Consider the following 21672-nt stretch of genomic DNA (forward strand, 5'->3'; position numbering starts at 1 on the left):
TGAGTTCTAATTGGTTGCACTGATGATGCTACTGCAAGACACTGACCTGGAAGTCAACATTTCACTCTCAGTTTGAGGCTTAGAGGGGTGGTGAGAGGAAGAGGGGGGTGGTGTAGCTGCTTTCTCAGACCCCTGGCATTGTAAAGTGATGTGCATGAAGCAACATGAAAACTAAAACCTCAGCCTGCACCAGCCTCTTAGGCTGTTGGCTGTGTTGTAACTCTTTCACTAACTGGTTAAGATCATGTCAATATAGGGGGAAAAAAATGAGTTTAACATTCATTGAAGTCAGCCTTGTTTATAAACTGCTCCCCTGAGTTAGTTCAAGGGGCTGTTAGACACGAACGACTGCCTCAGGCTCAGAAAGAACTTCCTTTCTTAACATCAATCCTAGTGCGATGGGAAAATGGCTCTTTCTAGCTTGCTTTGTTCTCAGGGAGAAGCCAGTGACCTTATGGCTGATGACCTTATGGCTGCCAATTTAAATGTTGACCTTATCCAAAAAAATACCCTCACAGAATCACTCAAGAGTAATATTTGACTAAACTGCTGGGCACCTGGTGGTCCATTCAAACTGACAGATAAAATTGACCACCACACATGCCCGTGTAGATGTGTGGCCGGTCGCTGCCTCAAATACTGTGGTGAGGATGGAGGGCCCCAGACACCGTGTGAGAACTTGGACAGGATACCTTACTGATGTCTACCTGGGCCTGAGGGGAAGCAGGCCAGTGGTCAAAGTTTTCCATCTTTGTTATGCTTTTTCTTCATGATACAAAATCAAATGAAAGAGAGAATAAGAACAGGTGCCTTTGAGAACGTTATATGAGAGTGTGTAATTATAAGTCAGAGTAGCTTGTATAAATGAAGTTTCCTACTTCACTTTTAGACCTCACATGATTATTAATTTCTAGCATACTGTCTCTTTCTGAGAATAATCACTGAAGATTTGAAGTTATGTATCAAATTATCCATATTGATCCCAGAATTATAAAGAAAATATGATTAGGCCTGACCTGTGGTGGTGCAGTGGATAAAGCGTCGACCTGGAAATGCTGAGGTCGCCGGTTCGAAACCCTGGGCTTGCCTGGTCAAGGCACATATGGGAGTTGATGCTTCCAGCTCCTCCCCCTTCTCTCTGTCTCTCTCTCTCCTCTTTCTCTCTCCCTCCCTCTCTCTCTCTCCTCTCTAAAAATGAATAAATAAAAATAAAAATAAAAAAACCCAATAAGTTTAAAAAAAAAAAAAAGAAAATATGATTAACATTTTTCCTCTTATTTGCTAGAGCTTGACATAAAGTAAGAAACCTATATTAATTTGAAAAAAATATTTTTACTTAGTTCTCAAAATAGGGTTGTTTTGTTTTGATGTGATCTGAGTTTAATGATATATTTAAGATATATTTGAAGTGTGTATGTGTGTGTTTGGCTCGAGTAGAATGTAGACACACACTAGAGTTTCTGAAGGTGGCTGATACACAGATTCTAAGACCAGTGTATATATTGTTTTGTATTGTTTTTGTCTGTTTTTAGTAGACCAGGCATTTGGAAAGACCTGAAGACCATGGGCTCAGTGTCTCTCTTTATATTCTTCATCACACTGCTTGTCCTGGGTAGACAGGTAAGAAGTTTGGTTTTCCACATAATTTCTCTGAAGTCTTGTATTAATAATACTTTGAGGATATGCATCGTAGTTACTTTTATGCAAACAAAGATTCAAACATCAGAGTCATCTTATCACTTAGAAGGAAATAGATAGCCCACAATGTGTGGGCAAAAATACAGACAAAAGGAGAAAGTTCTCATATTTCCCACTAATGGCAAACTTGATGAATGTTAAGCCAAATTCAGAGGGACCTGAAACATGAAAGACAGGAACAAGGTCAGTCGTTTACACATCAAAGCTTTATTGTCTAGCTTGGCCAAGCAGCGGCAGGAACTCCTACAGAAATCTGACAGAGAGCGCGCTGGCCCTTTGTTCTACTTAGTTTTTATAGTTTTGTAAGTACAGAAGCAAAAATTGCATTAGGAGCCCCTTACCACTATTGGTTATAGGTCATATCCTTTAACATGATAGGACCTCGTTCAATTTGCAAGCCATACATCATTTTGGAGAAAACAAAATTTACAAGTCAACACAATGGTAGAAAGATGTCTCTTTATATATTAAAGGCATTCCTATATTATCTACTGTTTATCTGCCATCTCTCTGTCCAGAGTCACACGGGTTAACCACATGCATTTACATAGGAGAGGTAGTTTTGGTGGGGACAAATGCCCGCAAATGACTCATTGCTATGAGAAAAGGTTTATTTTGGTTTTTCTCTCCCTGCACCTGGCTAGCCATTCACTCCTTTCCCCACAGGCATGGTGGAATGTCTGGGGATCCATGTTTTCCTCCCCTTTGCATTTACAACATAATGCCAAGGGCTATCCTGACTATGCCAATCACACAGTACAGAGACTATTCTCACAATTTCTCTGCACACCTTAACCCAAATTAATAAAATGTTCTCCAAGCCTCTTATAATATTAATATTAATTATGTATCCTTTGGTACTTTACAACACCTGCGGGTGAAATGGCCCAGTGGCTCCTCAATGAATGATAGAGATGTAAATCAATTAATTTCTTGTTAAATCTCAAGATTTGTTTTGTATGTTTCATAAGCCTAAAAAGTATTCCCTCAATAGCTGATATTGTTTGAAAAAAAAATCCTCCTGACTGAGACTTTGTTTTTCAATATGGATAGTTTGCTTTTCTTTTTTTTTTGAAGTGGTGTATGGCCAGTAGTCACCACCATGATGGCCATGCACATGCAGGTTCACATTAGATTCAGGCAGATGGTAAAGAAACAGTGGAACCAAAAAATGGTAGGCCATTCCTTTATTTGAGACTTGCACCCGCTGATAAGCAAACACACAGGGAAAACACTTCCCTGTTTATTCATTCAGGACTCACAAAGCTACTGACACATTATCTGGTTCCACAACCAGGAGAATCTTCTCCGGTTTCCCCTAGAATCAAAGGCCTCACCAGTCCCAAAGTCCCTCACCTCTGGTTCCCCAGCTTCTCCTTCAGCACTCTGCCTTCTCTCTGCTCTCACTCTGCAAAAAAAGGCTTCTCCCTCCTCCAGCAAACATTAGCAAGACAAAGGCCCTCCCCAAGCAGGAAAGTAATTTGCAATTTCACAGATCACATACCTGGTGCTGCCCAGCGCTATTCTTTAACACTAAAAGTGAGCAAACTCAAAAGATACAGATTTTACAAACTCATTTGTCCAACGAGTGGGTATATCTTTGCTGCCACTTGTAATCATTCCTAAAAATACTAACTTTTGTTTAAAATTTTTATTTTACGATGCCAATGAAACTATTCTTCCAACCCTTGGCCCCCCCACTTCCTACTGGTTTCCCAGTAGAGGCTGTGAGTACAGGGTTTTTAAGGGCAATATTCTTTCTATGCCTGCTCACCAGGATGTTCTCCCAAAGAACAAACTCATCTCATGCCAGGCAACTCTACCTCAGCCATGCTTTGCTTTGAGTTCTTTGATGCATAACATGAAACCAAATAGTGATTAGTTTAGAAATAACCAACTAAGATGCAAATCCATTTAAATTATATATACATCAGTAAACTGTTTAACAGTAGGAAGCTGTTAATGCCAGGGCAGAGACCAGATCTGTGACTGCCAGCCCAGCGGCCTGGCAACACTGTCGTCTTCCATCTCCCCAAGCAGTGCTAGCACCAGTGTGCTCTAGGAGCTCGCAGGGCGGGCCTCAGCACTCTCCCTGGAGCTGGGCTATTGTCCTGCTGCAGGGCTTTGCAGATCCCTGTCTCCCTGCCGCCCTTCCCTGCCTCTGTCGCTGGCACCTGCTTGGTTCTGCTTTCATTGGTTTGCGTTTTTGACAACCTGCACATTTCTCTAAGCTGGTTATACCATGTTGTTCTTTTTTCATGTGTTTCTCCTGCTACCTGGTTTTCTTACTGTTGACCAGCTGTCTGCTCTCATTCTTAGAGAAAAGGCATGTCCTGTAAGATTATATACAGGAAACCCTGTAACCCAGATGGGAAAGAACTGGGTTCCTTGCAGAATATCACCTAGATGATCATCCCTCAGGAAACAACCTGGCCCTTCCTGCTTTGAAGTCACCTGTTTCTTCTCCACTTCCTACCAGGGGTGTTTTGTCCTGCACTTTCTCCTGTTAGAATGGTCACTCCGATTGCTACATTTTAAGAACCTAGAATCAGAGTGAGTTTTCCCACATTTTTATTGATCATTCAGATGATAAGCATTCAGTCCCATTTCATAAATGTGGTTGAGTTCAGTGGCTATGCATTTATCTTTTACTTTCTAATTGATTTATGAGAATTAAAGGTATTGATATTATGGTTGGACATTAATTGAGCACAATAGTGCTCATGCCCATCTTATAGGAAGTCATTCCTTTTTTATCTCTAATGTAACAAGTAATACATATATACATCTAGAAGTCATTACTCCCCACAAGAGTAATCATGTTCACAGTTATCCTTTAACAACTGGCACCAAGGATATTCCAAGGTGAGCCAGGAGGCTGACCTTCTACCGAAAATCATTAAGAGAATGATTTGCTAAGGTCCAAAGTCTTCTGGGCTAATAAGAACTGTGGAGTCTGAGATGTAGTGTTTCTGCACACTCTTTCAGAAAGACAAGTATATTATAAGCAAATGTCCAATATTTAAAATTATATTCTTATTTTTCTTTTGCTTTATTTTATTTCTGGCTTAATCCCTTCACCTTTTTTCACCCAGCCCCACAACCTCCACTCTCCTCTGACAGCTGTCAGTCTGTTCTCTATATCTGTGAGTCTGTTTCAGTTTTGTCTGTTAGTTTATTTTGTTCATTATGAAATAAGGTTTTTTTTAAGTTTCTTAAGTATTCATGTCCACAGAGTTATTTGTTTCCTGAATGGTTTTGTAAACCATTGCACAGACATTTTGCAACTTATTTTTGTTGTCATTTGTCCTAATGGCTCCCTTGTCCCATGACCACCTTTTTTGAAATGATGATGATTGCTTCTGGTCAAATCAGTGTAATAAATATTGCTGTGGGCTTCTAAGAAAACAAAGTGCATGGCCTGCATGCATGGGGTTGTTCTCTGTACTGAAGTTCATCCAGTTTGTGATGGAAATGCGAGCCAACCCAAGGGCCTTTTTTTTTTTTTTCAGAGACAGAGAGAGTCAGAAGAATAGACAGGGACAGACAGACAGGAATGGAGAGAGATGAGAAGCATCAATCATCAGTTTTTCATTGCAACACCTTAGTTGTTCATTGATTGCTTTCTCATATGTGCCTTGACTGCAGGCCTTCAGCAGACCGAGTAACCCCTTGCTCAAGACAGCAACCTTGGGTCCACACTGGTGACTTTGCTCAAACCAGATGAGCCTGTGCTCAAACTGGCGACCTCGGGGTCTCGAACCTGGGTCTTTCTGCATCCCAGTCCGACACTCTATCCACTGTACCACCACCTGGTCAGGCCCCAAGGGCCTCTTTTGAAAAAGGAAGATTCCCTATCTTTTTTCCAAGTTTAAACAGCACACCACCATCAGGGTCTGCATTCTTGGTGGGTTCATTCAACATATGGAACCCAGCAGAGAGCAGATTCATGGTCTAAGAGTGAGGCTGATGTCACTGTGTGTGAGTTGAGAATCCAGGCAAAGGCACGCCACACACTTCCGGCACCCCAGCCAGGAACCACTTCTTCTGTCCGTGTAGAAAGGTATAAAGCCCGCCAGTTTCTCAGCTTCTTTTCAGAACTAGGCAAAGCACAGAGCTGCCCTGGAGGCGGTGCTGCAGTGTGAAGCACAGCAGTGAGGGTTGGTGGGGTCCCCATAGGACCTGGATGCCTCTTCCAGGCTTCCTCCTTTCTCCCTCCATCACCAGAGTGAGTGAAAAGCAAATGCCACATCTCTGAGTTGGACCTGGGTCCCTGAGAACTTGAGAGTAGCCTCAGACAGAATCTGAGAGATGGGTGGCGATGTGAGGACTGGAGCATGAGGCAGAGCTGCTCTTATTAGAAGTGGTGGCTGGCCCTCTTCACATGGCCGCACCCCGTGTCTGTCTCCCTCTTCTTTCTCTGGTAAGGACATCAGCCATTCGATTCACAGCCCACCCTAAATCCAGGATGGTCTCATCCTGAGATCCTGAAGTTACTTACATCTGCAGACACCCTGTCTCTAGTTAAGGTCATGGTCACAAATCCTGGAGACTAGGACTTGGAACTGTCCTTTTGGGGACAATGTTAAATCTATGACAACTGTCTTCTTTTGGGGGCCTCCACTCAAGTTTCTAATGTACTAACACATCAAGGAAAGGATTCCTCCGCAGAGAGCATTGCTGGGGAGTTGAGACGTGAATGAAGATTTGGCAAAATGGCACTTTCAGTCCAGTGTAGCTGGTCTCAAAGTGCTCTGGTTCCTTTCGCTAAAGACTTGCGAAATGCTTGCTTGTGATGCAAGAGCGATCACTCTGAAAACCAGCATGGCTGCCTCCTTGTGTGGTTTACAGAAACCTTCCAAACCCGCATGGCTTGAGTTTGCTGCCTGCCCTACTGGCGCCTGGCCTTCAGCACGCATTCCATTTTGTCTAACCTTGACGTACATCTGTGCTCCTCAGTGCCTCCACATGGATTGCTCTGTCATTTTAGTTTAAAACGAGCTACATCACTGGCTTAACCCCCAAAGACCCAAATAAATAATCTGTTCTCCAAGCTAGAGACAGGTCATTTCTAGTAAGTGCCTAGCATGATTGCCATAAATACAGAATGTGGGAAATTTGGCATTAATGCAAACAGTTAATATAAACAAACTAAAAAATATTGTTTGTAATTAAAAAAAAATGTCTGGCTATGTGAGGCAAAAATAAATGCCACACCAGAGAAGGAGGAGTAATTTTTTAGTGGATCGTACATAGTTAGATCAAACCTAATAGATGAATGATCATTGTTTTTAAGATTCAGAATGTGGATGGATATTTTTCCTTAATTGTCATTTGTTTATGAGAGGCTGTCCGTGTGTGTGTGTGTGTGTGTGTGTGTGTGTGTGTGTGTGTTGCTGTTGTGTTTGTTTTGTACAGTCACTGGTATAATTAACCAAACCATAAAACAAGCAAACCCCCTGCATCTAGTTCTTCTTTGCATTTATTTGTCAATAAATTACTATCTGTACTGAAATACACCCTCTCTATTAGGCCCTTTTGTAATACGAGGATCCACTCAAGTCCATTTCAGTATATCAAATTATTTACATCAGAGCTGACACAAAGTGATGCCAAAATCAGAGACTCTTTGACAGTAAATCGGTCTCTCTGTTTCTACAATGTTAACTGGTTTTTAAAAAAAGATTGTTTTAATACATTATAAAGCATTTGCTGCACATAAGTTTTTATTACCAGGCACCATCTTAATCAAATGATATCAAAATGAACTTTTGTCCAAATATAATGTCTTTTCTCAGTACAATGAATCACCAAATAAAAATGCGTATTTTTCAATGAATACTTAATTATATAATTTGTGGTAGAGGAAAACTGATTTTTTAAATGTTAAAGACAAACAACCACAAATACATACTGTTATTTTTTATATGTAAGTCATCAAACAATGCATTGCCTTTTCTAATGTGGTTTTCATTTTTCATTTATTCATTATTTGCATTGTATTATACCTCTTTTCACAAAATAATTCAAGCCATTTTTTTTATGAAAATAATTAAGCAGGAAGCTTTTATGTCTTTTTTTCTTGCAAGCTTCCAACTTAACTGTTTTCTCTGTTTCTGACACTGGTCCTTCCCCGAATTTGTTTTCGCAAATCCACGTTAGAGACCGAGTGAGAGGCATTTACGGGGAACAGTGGACTTTGCAAGGAAGCTGACAATTCTGTTTGGGGGTTCTTTTTTTGGTTTGGTTTCATTCTTTTTATTTTCTCTTTAAAACCTCTACTCTCTGGCAGGACAAGATGCCTATTGTTTCTTTACCTCTGTGTCCTCTTGTAACAGAATGAATATTACTGTAGGTTAGACTTCTTATGGAAGAACAAGTTCAATAAAGAGCGAGAGGAGATAGAGACCATGGAGAATCTGAACCGTGTGCTGCTGGAGAACGTGCTGCCTGCGCACGTGGCCGAGCACTTCCTGGCCAGGAGCCTGAAGAACGAGGTGAGATGAGGCGGGGCTGATGGCCAGGACTGGACGGTGGACTGGGTGAGGGCTGGATGCTCCAGGCAGTCACCTAGGTACCAATGGGTGGCACTCCAAACATCTAAGTGTTCAAGCCCAGTATTGAGTTGGTCCACTTTCAAGAGGTTATTGATTAGATGTATAGATGTCAATGGAGGATAAGAAGCTAGAATCGTAGCATGAGTATCGTAGCATGGAGCTGATTAATTATTCCCAAATTTTTCCCCAGTCACATAAAGTTCTGAAGGTCAATACTAGCTACTGGGGTTCCAAATATGTATGTCACAAAAGTGGCCACCATCCTGTCTCCAGTGCAGGAGAATGTCTTAGTACCAGCATGCAATAGAGACCCAAATCCAGGGGTAAATTAAACCTCCCACACATTCACTCTTTCATTTCTCACAACTTCCCTGAGAGCCTTTTAAGGGTCTTATCATTTCAAAGATATGAGATAGAATTTGGAAATTATCCACACAAGAGCAGATCAAAGTCTTGAGTCCATCCGTTTAAATAGATGGAAATGGAAATTTCACAGAAAGTCTGAAGGGATGGATATTTAACTAGCATTGGAAAGGCTAGAGTGTTGTTTCAGTGTTGAAATGGCTTTTGAAATGAAATGTCTTTAATATTTCTGAATTACAAGAGTCAGCAGATGTATCTCCACGGGGACTGTATTAATTTAAGACACATATATTCAGCACTCACCATGTGTAAAGGCCAATATTGAGTACCGTGGAGTTTCAAAGATGTGTCAGGCACTCTCCTGTTCTTAAGAAATGTTTAATAAGGTTGGGAGTAGGTGAGGGAGCTGGAAACCTATATAGATGGATGAACTCGTGTCAGGCCAAGTAGACGCATCTTGTACAAGTTCACTGTCTTTCCCTAAGGCTCCTTGCGGGGAAGTTCTAGTTATTGTTGAGCAGGGTTATTTCCACCAAATGCCAGACCTAAACAGGGTACAACAGAGTATGACCGACACTGGGACCAGGAGAGGACCCTGCACCCAAGAGCAAGGCTTCTGGACATGGAGGATGCCCGCAGCAGCAGCTAAGCCTGCCCCTCCTGGGCCCCAGGCCAGCTCTTCCCACCTGCTCTGCCTGCTGGGTGGCTGACAGCACAGCTCTGGCCCCAGGCCTGACACTGCTAGCTGTGACCTCAAGGTTCATTCTCCTAGAGGCTGTTACTAATTTTAAAAGCAATAATTCATGCAAGCTCTTAGAGCCATGTCCGGCACACAGTGCAGCAAACACTCCATTTTAGATATCTTTTAAGTAAATATCCCAAACTTATGCAGAACTTTAGACTCACTGCCTTCTTCCCTCCTCCTGCCACCCCCATTCTGGAATTTATCAATAGCTTTCAAGGAAGGCTTCTTCCCCCAGCTCTTCTGGGCCTGAGTAGAATGCAGAGGGAAACCTAATGTCACCACTTGCCCCCTTCTGCAACAGCATCCCCTTCCCAGCTCCTCCTCAGGGGCTGGGCTGAGCTCTCACCACTCCTTAACGCAGAGGCCCCGGTGATTTTAGAGCATGAACAAGGGCATGAATGTCAGTCCCATGGTAAAGGTTACCACTCCATGGCTTTCTAGAACAATCTTTGGGAACATGGCATGAGACCTAGGCCAAGACCCAGATTAACAAAGAGACGTCTGGAGTGTCGCTTTGATTCTCCTACCTCTCACATGGATGTACAAAGGGAATTCCTTTCCCTCCTGAAATAGGGAGTAAAGAATGACTTAATTGCAGTCACAATTCCTAAAAGCTTTTATTTGAGAGAACAGCTGTACGCTGTGCCTGTGCTCCGGTGTGTAGGCAGAGAGCCGCCGCTGTGTCCACGCCCAGGTCTGCAGGACGCGGGGGTGGGGGTAACCTCGGTCTCACTCGGAACCTGTGCAAGCTTATCCCTCGGTCATGACTGTCCTGGCCAGACCCAGGTCTGCAGGACGCGGGAGTGGGGGCAGCCTCGGTCTCACTGGGAACCTGTGCAAGCTTATCCCTCCAGACCCAGGCCTGCAGGCCCCTCAGGCTCAAGCTCGGAGCCCGCTGGTTTACAAAGCCTGCTCTCAAACTGCTGCGCTGTCACAGGAATGCTGAGATGCTCTTGAAATGACATCAAAGCTAACTTTCATCACTTGTTGAAAGGAGCTCATTTTGTCACCCAGTGGACCTCTTGCCAAGTCCCCGGGTGTGTATGATTTTGAGCCAGGTCGTCTCATTTTAAGAGAGCTGATACTTGATCACAACAAGACACAGATGCCCTTGAGGATGTGGGGGAACACACCTTGCACACGAAACAGTCCCTCCCTGTCGGCTAACTATGAGCCTTCCCAGTGACCATGGGGCAGACCCTTCCACCTGTTCCTGAGAGAGCCAGGCTAGTCTACTGGGTTCTTCTTGGGCTCCCCTGGAAAAATTAGACATTAGCTGGCAATTGGGGACAGACAATAGGGAGAAGGTAAAAAATGGGAACACCCCCTGTCAGCAGCCTGAGTCAGTACCAGAGCCCTGACCTGGGAGTCAGGGAACCTGAATAGCAGTTCTGAACACTTCCTGGTACACACCAATCTCCCTGAAGCCTAGATGAGGAGCTCCCAACATCTCCACCACAGGGCACAGCAGCTCTGATCATACTGTGTTTTCATGTTCTATTTGCTCTCCCTCCAGCTGGACCTTAAGCTTCTTTAGAACACAGCACATGCTGTCCATCTCTGTATGCCTAACACCTGGTGTGAAGCTAGCCCACAGGAAGGGAGAGAGAGAGACAAACAGGATGCTAAAGTGAATTTCAGTCTGCGAGTACAGACAGTAGTTCCTTTATTCTAAAGCGGGTTCTGAACAGTGCACAGAATTTTCAAACATGCAAGATGCATGTCTCTTGACCCTTCATAGCAATCGACAGGGAGCGTAGAGGTGGAAAGAGGGCTCTGAGGCAGAGGTAGTGAAAATGAGCCTCTCCTGAAGGATGGTGGGGAGTTCCTCCTTCACCTCTAGCCTCTTGAACTGACCGGAACCGCTCAGCTTGGGTTTGCCCCCTACGACTTGGGTCCCTGAGTTATTCTGGAGAAGCATCCCCATCTGGGGGACACAGACATCAGGCGGATTCCCGACAGGTGGGAAATGCAGAGGGCAGGGGCTGATTGAAGTATCCAGTTGGGGCCTGAGGTGGGGACACAAGGGGACTATCAAGGGCTCTAGAGGGCAAAGGGTGCTATGTTGCCAGGGGTCAAGCAAAAGAAAGTCAATTAGTCCATTTAGATGCTATTTGAAAGGCTGCCTGGAAGGTGAAGGAACCGCAGCAGAGATGCTAGAAGAACAGCCTGAGAGCCCAGGGCAGGGAACGTGGTAACAGGCAGAAGGGGAGTGCATCGCCTACATTAAGGGAACCTTGGGAGGGATATCTGGTGATGGGACAGGTGACAGGAAGTCTTCAAATAACCCATGAAAATGTCCTCTGGGCTGTGGAACCCAGGGAGCAGGATGCAATTTATAGAAAACTCTCCTGCAGTAGACATTTTTTTCTCATTCTCTGACCCTGGATAATAGGGAAAGCCTGGCTAGTGAGTTGGAGAGTCAAAGGAGAAGCATAAGCAGTAAAGAAAGAGGATAAAAGCCAACTGTGCCTTCTCCCCCAATCTGCAGACCCGCCCCCATGGCAGCAGGCCCACCCCAGGCAAAGGGAAAAGGTATACATTCAACCGGGTTCTGAGTTTTGACTACTTGTTGGACTGGGCACTTTAATTACTGATAAGAGGACTGCATGACCTGAGTGACAGGTAGAGCCATGGGGTTGACCCAACTTCTTGTGCAGGGTTCAGAAAGAATTTATCTCACTCAATAAACTGAAAAAGACAATGAGCACAAAAATGAACTTGCCTTGTGTATATTTTTCCATTATCTGAGCAGAATGGATACATGCAAATGAATGTTGAAATGCCATCTAAGCTCACTTCCAATTCTAAAGCACATTGACACCTTTGTAGCAGCAATGTGATGGACAGGGGTCATCTATTCTGGATTCTGAAATCCAAAATCCCTTCAAAGACTGCCCATCTGCCCTACTCCCAACCCCAATCCTCTGAAATATCAGACAAACTCAGATTATTGACCAATCAGCTTGTGGTCCTCTCTGTCCCCAAGCTCAACCCAAAGACCTGAGAAAACCTCTCATGATTTTAGGGTATGGTTCTTAGCTCTGTGAGTTTCATTGACTCCACAGGTTTTGTGAATCTTTTCATTTATGAAGTTTCCTTGATCACAAGTATAGTCCTAGGGAAACCCTGAATCAGGGACCAGGGACCAGTAATTCATGCTCACCCTGGGTGTCTTCCCCTAGGGTTCCAAGTGACCAATCTGTCAAAGAGAGTGGGTGAGCAGTTTGCAGCCTAAGCCCCCAGCAGTGCTCAGTCTACAGAGGGCTAGTCTGAGACTTCAGAGGTTAGTGGAGCAAGCTGGGAGCCTCGGTGGGTCACCAAACAACACTGACCTTCCATTCCCTCCTTTAGCCTGTGGTTTGTAATCAAAGCTGCACAGCTGGATAACCCATGTAGCTTTTCAAGTAGATGCATATGCTTAGGGCCAACTCCAGGGGATGAATGAGGTTTGGTTGGTCAGTGGGGGGCCCAGGCATATGCTTTCATGAAAGCCCTGTTGGTGACTCTCCATGCATTCTTATTGGAGGACCATGAAATGAGATGATATATCAGGTCGCTTCCAGCTCGAACAAACTGGAGTATCCTGGGGTGAGAGGTGAGAAGGCAATGTGAAAGCATCAACCTGGAGTTTTGTTAGATTCCAAACCAGTGTCATTAAAACAGATCTTCATAGACAAACTGACAGTCAGCTTAGCATTGCATCTCATTAGTTCCCATTCCCAGTCACCCTTGGTAGCTGTGACCTTGGGCAAATAATATAACTGCTCTGTGCCTCAGTTACATCATCTGTAGATTGAGAATAATAGTACCAGCCTCATAGGATTATTGTCAGGGGCAAGTTAATGACTGTAGAGTTCAGAGAGGCACCCATCCTTTCATGAAGCAGTCAGTGGTAGTGATTTTTGTGCTCATTCTTGCCATCATCACTGTTCCCCAGAGAGTAACTCTGGCTGATGTCAGCAGACTATGGGGAAATTCAGACTATAGGAAATATACCCTTGCCTTACTAGATGTACACCTTTTCCTTAAGAGCAGGAAAGTCAGTGGAATGTATACTGTTTACAAAATTGGTATATTTAACTAGAACAGGTTCCTAGGATGTTATCTCTCCCCTATTACCCTGATTCCTTGGCTTAGTCAGCGTTACTATCCCCTAACCTTGGTAGTGACATATACTACTGGTTGTCTTTGCATAACAAACGTTCCCAAAAACAACTTTGCAGAAGGAGAAAGTACAAGTCTACACAATGAGCCAGCTCAGTCATACTGGAAACATAGTATAAAAGGGAAACCTTGATTCTATTGTTCATGTATTTTTTACAGAATCATGAAGCAGCGGCAAAAGGCATTATATGAAGGTTGGCCCTGAGAACAGGAAGATTACATAAGTCTAGGTCTTCCAGGAAGTGGTTGTGTCCTTCCAGGGGTCACCATTGACCTGATGTATTTGTTATAAGACCTTTGTGGGGGAAGAATGGTGGTTCTGAGAGGCCACACTGAATTTATGGTGCTGTTGAAGTGCTTTCTCTCTGCCAAGGGATTCATCTGTGTGCCCGAAAGCACAGAGCTCACTGATAGAGTCTATGCAGAGTGGATTTCCTCACACACAGGAAGTGCCAGCTGCTAACATTCTTTCCTCATGCAGAGGGTGGCCATCTTGTATTTCAGAATTGACCTTATATTTTCTGGAGGAAGGAGCATTTCCCATGATGCACTGCACCACCATGTCTCCTGACCATCCTGCCTCTGTTGAGCCATCTGAGCGCCCTGATGACCCAGCACCAGTGAGAGGGCAGATCTTCATTTCTAGAATTAGCCCCTGTACCCACTTAATAACCCTTCCTTTCTGAAACTCACTGAACTTGAAGATTTATTTATGCATTGGGAAAATTATAGAAACATCTTGAAACTGTCTTTACAAGGCATTGTAATTTTATTTATGTCCATGGACAAAGGACAATGGGCCTATTTCTATTTGAAAATAGGTATCTGTGTTAAATATTGTTGGTGTCTAATGCAATAAGATATAGGTAGCCTGAGGAGTTTCATTGGTCCCTTCTTAGTGAAACTTAGAAGTAACTTAATGACTTTCATCTGTTCTCTTCAGGAGACACTAAAAAAGAAAATGCAGAAAGACCTCAATCCAAAGAATGAAGCCATAATGAATCATTTTAGGACAATGTAGTGGTTTGGAAAATCATCTTGTTTCCCTTCAGTTGCTTAAAGAACATATTTTTCCTAAGCCAGAAGTCTGTGGTCTCTTGTAAGAGAGACCTAAGGTAGAGATGGCAAAGCGCTTTAACCGGAAGGGAACATCATATTAGCAGGAATGGGCAGCGGTTTGAAGATTCTGAGCCTGCATCAGGCTCATTAGAAGCCTTCAACTGTGATCAATGGCCAGTGTCTGAAATGGGCCTGGCGTCTGGGTGATACAGGTGGTAGAGGGCACTGGGTGACTTCTTTACCAATCCTAGTGTAAAGAAACACTTGTATTGGGAGAGTGCATGTTTGAAAGGTTTTCTGTTCCTGAGCTTTTCCTTTTCTCCTGGCAGGAATTATACCACCAGTCCTATGACTGCGTCTGTGTTATGTTTGCCTCCATTCCTGATTTCAAAGAATTCTACACAGAATCAGATGTCAACAAGGAGGGCTTGGAATGCCTGCGGCTCCTAAATGAGATCATCGCTGACTTTGATGATGTAGGTACTTGAGACTGACCATGGGGCAAGAGTAGCCCCAGTCCCATACCTGGGCGTTTCCGTGGCCAGTGCCTTTGAAGTTGCTCATCATGGTATATCTTAAAACTTGTCCTTTGGTGTAATTTCTTATGTCTGGAGTTAAAGCCTTTTGCTCTGTTTAGGCCTCTGAAAATTTTGGAGAGACAAATGTATTTTATTTGTGAGATGGTATGATTGCTAGGAACAACTACCAAAATCTGTTCAATAAAATACCTATCCAATATGCTCATGAATTTTCTCAAAAGATTTGAGCTCCAAGGAAATACTTGCCCATCTATTTTTATATAAAGAATATAATGAATCTATTTATCATAGTAGATTATTGGCCTGTCGATGCATATTCAAAGGTCTTTGTCAGATATCAACTTGAACTGTGCATGGATGACATGCTTTATTGTTGAAAAAGCGATGTGTACCTAGGATCATTTATTTCACAAGAGACAAAGTATACATTTTAGAATTTGAAAGAGATGTCATTTTTCAATTTTCAATATTCTGCCTATATAAAGAATAATAGATTTTGTTTTCTGGCAAGAACAAACCCACCTTGGTTTTAAAAATGTTGTTACATCATTTTTATAAATATCAAACAAAATATAGAAAATTGATATCCACGAACATAATAAGGTTCTCATGGTTCTGGAACTTTGAAATACAGTAATAAAATTATGTAATATGATGGCTTCAGGTCAACCTTCTTAAATGCCTTGTGGGACCTATACATTTCTCTACTACCATCTTTATCACATGAGGTTGACTCAGACTCATAGCAAAGTGATGACAACTAGAGATTTTCATGGGTGTGCCAAGTTCATAGTGGAAAATGGGGGCATATTTCCTCCACTTTCCCTCAGTAAAATAAATGTTCCCCAGTCCCAGTGGAGTGAGTGACAATACTCTTTCATACTGGATTGGCTCTTGGATATGTGGTATGAGGATTTGCTAACCTGTCTTCAATTCTCCGACTTGGAATCTTGAAGGAAACTTCTCTGAAAGTAGGGAGGCTAAGGAAGGGTCAGGAAGATGTCCCAGTTTTTGGTTGATGCCTTTACCTCCTGAGCAGACACACGACCTTCCAGAGTTTCCTTCATTTGTTCCTGTATTTGAGGCCACTATTACATGCCTCATAATTTATCCTGCTTCCTTCCCTAGCAAATTTTAAAAGGTGATTCGTGTTCATTGGAGGTGAATCACTTTGCTGCATTTCCTACCAAGGACACACTCTTTGTGAAATTCCAAAAGCCCAAGGTTGAAGGATGAATAAGCAGTGGTTGAAACATCTCATGTTACTATTACTGTGAACTAGAAATTGAGGATGTCTCTAGAAAGTGCTTGACCTTGGGTCAGCACTCGGCTAAATAACTAAATGATTGTCATTGCCTCATAGCTGCTGTCCAAGCCAAAATTCAGTGGAGTTGAAAAGATCAAGACCATCGGCAGCACATACATGGCAGCGACGGGTCTGAGCGCCGTGCCCAGCCAGGAGCATGCCCAGGTACAGACATGTCAGCCTCACAAGGGCACATGTGAGCCTTGACTCTGCACACAGGTCATCTGAGGACCCAAAGTGGTCATGAAATGACCATAAATTGTTCTGTGTGCACTCCTAAATCTCAGTAATCAAGATCTTAAGAGAAAAGATGAGAACTCTGGAGACTTCTGAGGCTTTGTTCACTGAACTTTCTCTGGTGGATAAGGAAAGAAAAATTCAACCAATTCAATAGCTGCTTGATACCGGATAAATATACAAAACATAGGCAATTAGAGCTGTTTATTTAAAGATGGCTCATTACTGGATGACTCCTTATCTTTTGGTTAAAAACATGAGGTCAAGCCTGACCAGGTGGTGATACACTGGATAGAGTGTTGGCCTGGAATGCTAAGGACCCAGGTTTGAAACCCTGAGGTCACCAGCTTGAGCAAGGGTTCACTCATTCTACTGAAGACTCCTTGTCAAGGCACATATGAAAAAGCAATCAATGAATAGCTAAGGCAGTGCAAAAAGAATGGATGCTTCTCACTTCTCTCCCTTCCTGTCTGTCTGCCCCTCTCTCTTTCTCACTCTTGCTAAAAAAAAAAAATGGTCAAAATCCAAGCTGACCACATAGAAATTTGGTTGAAAACATGATTTGGACAAAATTGAACACCTTTAATCACCTAGGCTTTTTAAGGGGTTTTCCGTTATGGTGTGTGTGTGTGTGTGTGTGTGTGTGTGTGTGTGTGTATCTTATTTAACTTGTGGGTTCATAAACATTCCCCAAGGGACAGTGGGCTCCCTGACAGGCACCAGCATAGGTTTGCTGTTGGACAGATGTGCTGGGTGCAGCACTGAGGTCCAGACCTTACCAGAGCACACTTGCTGAAGACAGGGGGGGGGGTCCCCCAAAGGGTTGAGCCACATGTGCTTAGCTTCCTCGCCATACCCACCTCACATTGATGGAGTAAGAGCAGGGCATAGGGACAGCAGCTTGCTAAAACAGAGCTCCCTCCTCCAGCAACATCAGGACAGGATCTTCTTTTCCCTCTTTTTATTCATGGGCAGAGAATAAAATGTGAAATGTCCAAATCAAGATTAACACCAGCGTTTTTCCAGGTGGACAAGGTAACATGTGTCCTGTTCGCTCTCCTCCTCATGTACTTGCTTTTAGATCATTGTTTTAGTGGGTGTGCATTACTCTGGTAATAAGTAAAAGAAACAAGCAATAATAGAAAACTAGAAAGGATCTTGTATTGGCTTCTGAGCAGCACCCTCCCAAGCTATGTTGGTGTCTGAGAGAAAAGAAAAAATGTTCACCCTTGTGTACATGGTTTTGTGTATTTTTAATTTGTAGGTTGTTATTTCCAGCACATTCAAGTATTGAAAAATGATTTAAAAATTGGCAGAGTTATTAAAATGTACAACATTGTTTTAACTTGAAATATCTTATTTATACCAAAAATACAGCTAACTCAGAGTTTTACTTCTCTGGCTTTAATGGAAGAAAACTTATTTATTTTTTAATACTGTTAATGATATGGGAAAAATCAGCCATTAAAAAGAAAAAACATAAAATCTTCACATAGGCATGGACATTTTCCCTTTTGCCTTGGTTCTAAGATGGTCAGCACAGCGCTGTCAGAGCCTGTCTGTCTTAGCCAGCTTGGTCACTGTAACAAAACACCACAGGTGGGGCAGCTTAAGGAACAAAAATTTCTTTTCTCCAGTCTGGAGGCTGAAACTTCCAGGTCAGGCTTCTTTGGGGCCCAGTTCATGGTGAGAGCTCTTTTCCTGGCTTTTAGATAGACACCTTCTTCCTCTGTCCAGGCATGACAGAGAGAGAGAGAGAGAGAGAGAGAGAGAGAGAGAGAGAGAGAGAGAGAGAGAGGTCTTGGGGGAGAGTTTTAGGGCCTCAAGATAGGATTTTGGAGAAGACACAATTCAGTCTACACCCTTGTCTGTCTTCATTTAAAATTTTAATAGTTTAGTTCATTCTGGATTTGTGTTCACTAATTTTGATATTTAAAAACATTGCACTAGGGATTATTTCTCATGATTAATGAGCTTCTTTGTGTCCCCATAAGTTTTGTGCCCAAAGTGGGTACCTCACTCTCCTTGCTCTAATTCCAGCTCTAATTCTGAGGTCTCTTCAGTTGATCTCCCGTTGTGGGTCCTTTGGGACTCCTGACCTGATCACACCCACTCCAGACCACAGCTGTCCTAAACACCATAGCCCACCCCCTGGCAGGGCTTCAGAGCAGAGATGCTCAGAGTCAGCACCAAATGAAGACCCATTCAGCATTCATAATGTGGGGTTGACCCATCCTCCACTGCCATTCACAAACTAATGTGCCCTCTCGTCTTTCTGGTGCTGACTCTGCCTCTGAGCACTCCTTCGCCAGGTGCTATCTGCAGCCTCTGATAGAGCTGGCCGCTGCATTTGCCCAGAAATGCTCTCCTCAACTTCTGGGTCCTTCCCTTAGCCACCTCCTGCCTGTGGTCATATAGTCCTTGTTTTCTCCCCAACCTGTCCGCTCCATCAGTGATCTCACCTAAGACTTGCCCCATCCCTCTGTGAACTTGACCCCTGCCAACACCATTCTCTGCTGTTCTGACCACTGGGCCAAGCTTGGATGTCGCATTAGCTTCCCATGAATGCCCAGCTTTTTAGCACTACCCTCATCTCCTTGTCCTCTCTACCTCTCTACTCCCAGAACAGGGCCAACCGCCTGGCTTCATCCCCCTGCCCTAACCACTCCTCTCTCCCTACGCCAGTCTTCAAACATACACTGTGCTTTTGTGCAGACCCACAATGAGTTCTACTTGGTGCCTCTCCAAACAGGGTGCACCCACCTACATCAAACCATGTGTGGTGTTTGCTCTGTTTTCCTGGGAACCCCCAGTCCTGCTGTGTCTCTGAGGCTGGGGCTGGAAAGCTCCACTTCCACTAGTTTCCCCAGTTGATTCTGCCATGCATTGAATACATCCTGCATGTAGGTCTCACCCATCAGCAGTGCCGAGGCTCCAAATTTCCCAGAAGCCTTTCCTATATCCTAACCTAAGGAGCTTTTTATCTAGGTACCTTGTCTCCCAGGTGCTACCTATCATTTTCAGCTGTCGTATATATGTGTGTGTGTGTTTCATTTACCATCCAGATGACAGCAGGTGCCAGATTTTATGTGCTGTTCCCCAAATTCCCAGCAGGGGCCCTTGGGCATAAGAGCCTACCAGTGTTCATTCATTGACGATTGAGTGTGAAACAGTGTTTCACTTCTTTCACTCTGCTTTCAGACCTGTTACTCCCAATTCAAACCCTCTCCTTTTTCCAACCCTGACATTTGTTGAACTCTTACTAATTGCTTCCTGAATCTTTAAACAAGCTTAGGAGACCGCAGCCCCATTGTACAGATGGAGAAACTAAAGCACAGCAACACAGTAACTTACCCAAGGTTGTAAAACAAGCAGTAACAAAGGCTCCACAGACCCGGGCACTCTGGGCACACAGGGCTCACCTCTGAGACCTGAACTCCTACCCTCCTTCCACACCGTGCTCACATGTGCACCCACAGGTGTGTGCCTACACCACTCACAGACGTTGCTGCTTCCTCCTCTTAGCACGCCTGCCCTTTCACAGGTGCCCGTCCCTTCTGCCCTCCACAGCACTTGTCTTCTCAGCCACCCTTGAGGTGATTCCGGACTTCTTACCAGTGACCATAACTAGTTACTTTCATGATAGAGTAGAAAAGTTTAACTTTCAGATAAGACTGCTTATTACTTACTATAATAGCCAAGCTTTCTGCACTTCAGTGTCCTTGTATATAAAATGAGGATCAAACCCATTTCATGAGCCTGTTAGGAAACTACATTAATATGCAAAGCACTCAGTAGACTCCATGGACAGAGTGGTAATAAGAATGCTAACAGCAGTAATAATATAGTTGTGGTTTGTGCACTTTTTCTCATGTTGATACCATTGTCCCCTCCAATAGACCAGACATAAGGATTTCTGGACAAGCATGAAATATATGATATGCCATCATATCCATGCAGGGAGTTTTGCTCGATACAAGCTAATTTTTATTTAGAGCATTTAATTAGGATCTTGATAAGGTCATTCTAGAAATGATTTAAATTTCAGTGAAAGTCTTCTAAAAGGGGGAAATAACAGGCTTGAAAAGTATTAATGTGGCTATCATAATAAATGAAAGCACCTTTGCATTTTGTAACGCACGTGTTTCTCTAGTTATAAACAAAAATATTCAAGTTAATTTCTGTAAGTGGAAAGATTTCTATTTATTGTTTAACCAGATATTTCATTTGGCAACAAATGACATTTAATTTGCAGAATACATTGGGTTTCTCAAGGATTAATGTGTTTTCCTTAAATCCTAAAAGAGGCACAGTTGTCTGGAGTAAAGCCTTTTGAAATTTCTCTTTTGTTTATAACACCTCCGCATTTTCTTCTTGTGGTAGCAGCACGCGTATCCACTAAGGGAATGAATGCACAGGAACCTTTCAGCACCTAGTCAGTGGGGCTTCTGCGCTTTGTTTTGCTTCCTGTGTGTTTTTCAAATGAAACGATGTGTTCTAATTTTAAGCTTCAAGATATGACTAAATACCTATTGCATTATGTGTAATGACTGATACTGTTTTTATTTGTCAAGAAATGAAATATTAAGTTGAGAATGGGCTTGCAGTCTTAGCCCGCTCCCATAATTCCATGATCATATGCCTGGTCAGTAGAAGTTCTATGATGAAATCAGTGGTGGGAGGAATGGGGACCTTGCCCTGGTCCACCCTTTACTTTACTGTCAGGACCTCCCTCTCTTTCAAACCCCACACTTGCAGCCCCTGCTTGATCCCAGCCACAGCCTTTTGACTTCCAGCCATGATAGCACATTTGTGCTTACAGGTATGTTTTTCTTGAGTTGAATATATTTTAGAAAAAAGATATTTCATTTAAAAACTATTATTTCCAGCTTCTCTTAAAAATTGGTATATTATAGCCTGATCTTTATTCCTGATGATAATAGTCATCCACCAGAGCATATAAGCAGCTGTGTCATAGACTTGACATGCTCTCCCCATTTT

General features: G+C 43.2%; 1 protein-coding gene across 2 annotated transcripts in view; it reads left to right on the forward strand.

The window, feature by feature from the left end:
- The window catches only part of ADCY2 (adenylate cyclase 2), a 420264-nt gene that overhangs the window by 380670 nt on the left and 17922 nt on the right, over positions 1–21672 (forward strand). The window contains exons 19-22 of one of the 2 annotated variants that reach the window (XM_066243472.1): positions 1533–1620; positions 8037–8195; positions 14919–15065; positions 16492–16599. In XM_066243472.1, the coding sequence (XP_066099569.1) occupies positions 1533–1620; positions 8037–8195; positions 14919–15065; positions 16492–16599 (502 nt within the window). The remainder of the gene's footprint in view (positions 1–1532; positions 1621–8036; positions 8196–14918; positions 15066–16491; positions 16600–21672) is intronic. The other variant, XM_066243482.1, reaches the window with a different exon arrangement.

Source organism: Saccopteryx bilineata, chromosome 1, assembly GCF_036850765.1.
Source record: "Saccopteryx bilineata isolate mSacBil1 chromosome 1, mSacBil1_pri_phased_curated, whole genome shotgun sequence".
NCBI classification, from domain to species: Eukaryota; Metazoa; Chordata; class Mammalia; order Chiroptera; family Emballonuridae; genus Saccopteryx; species Saccopteryx bilineata.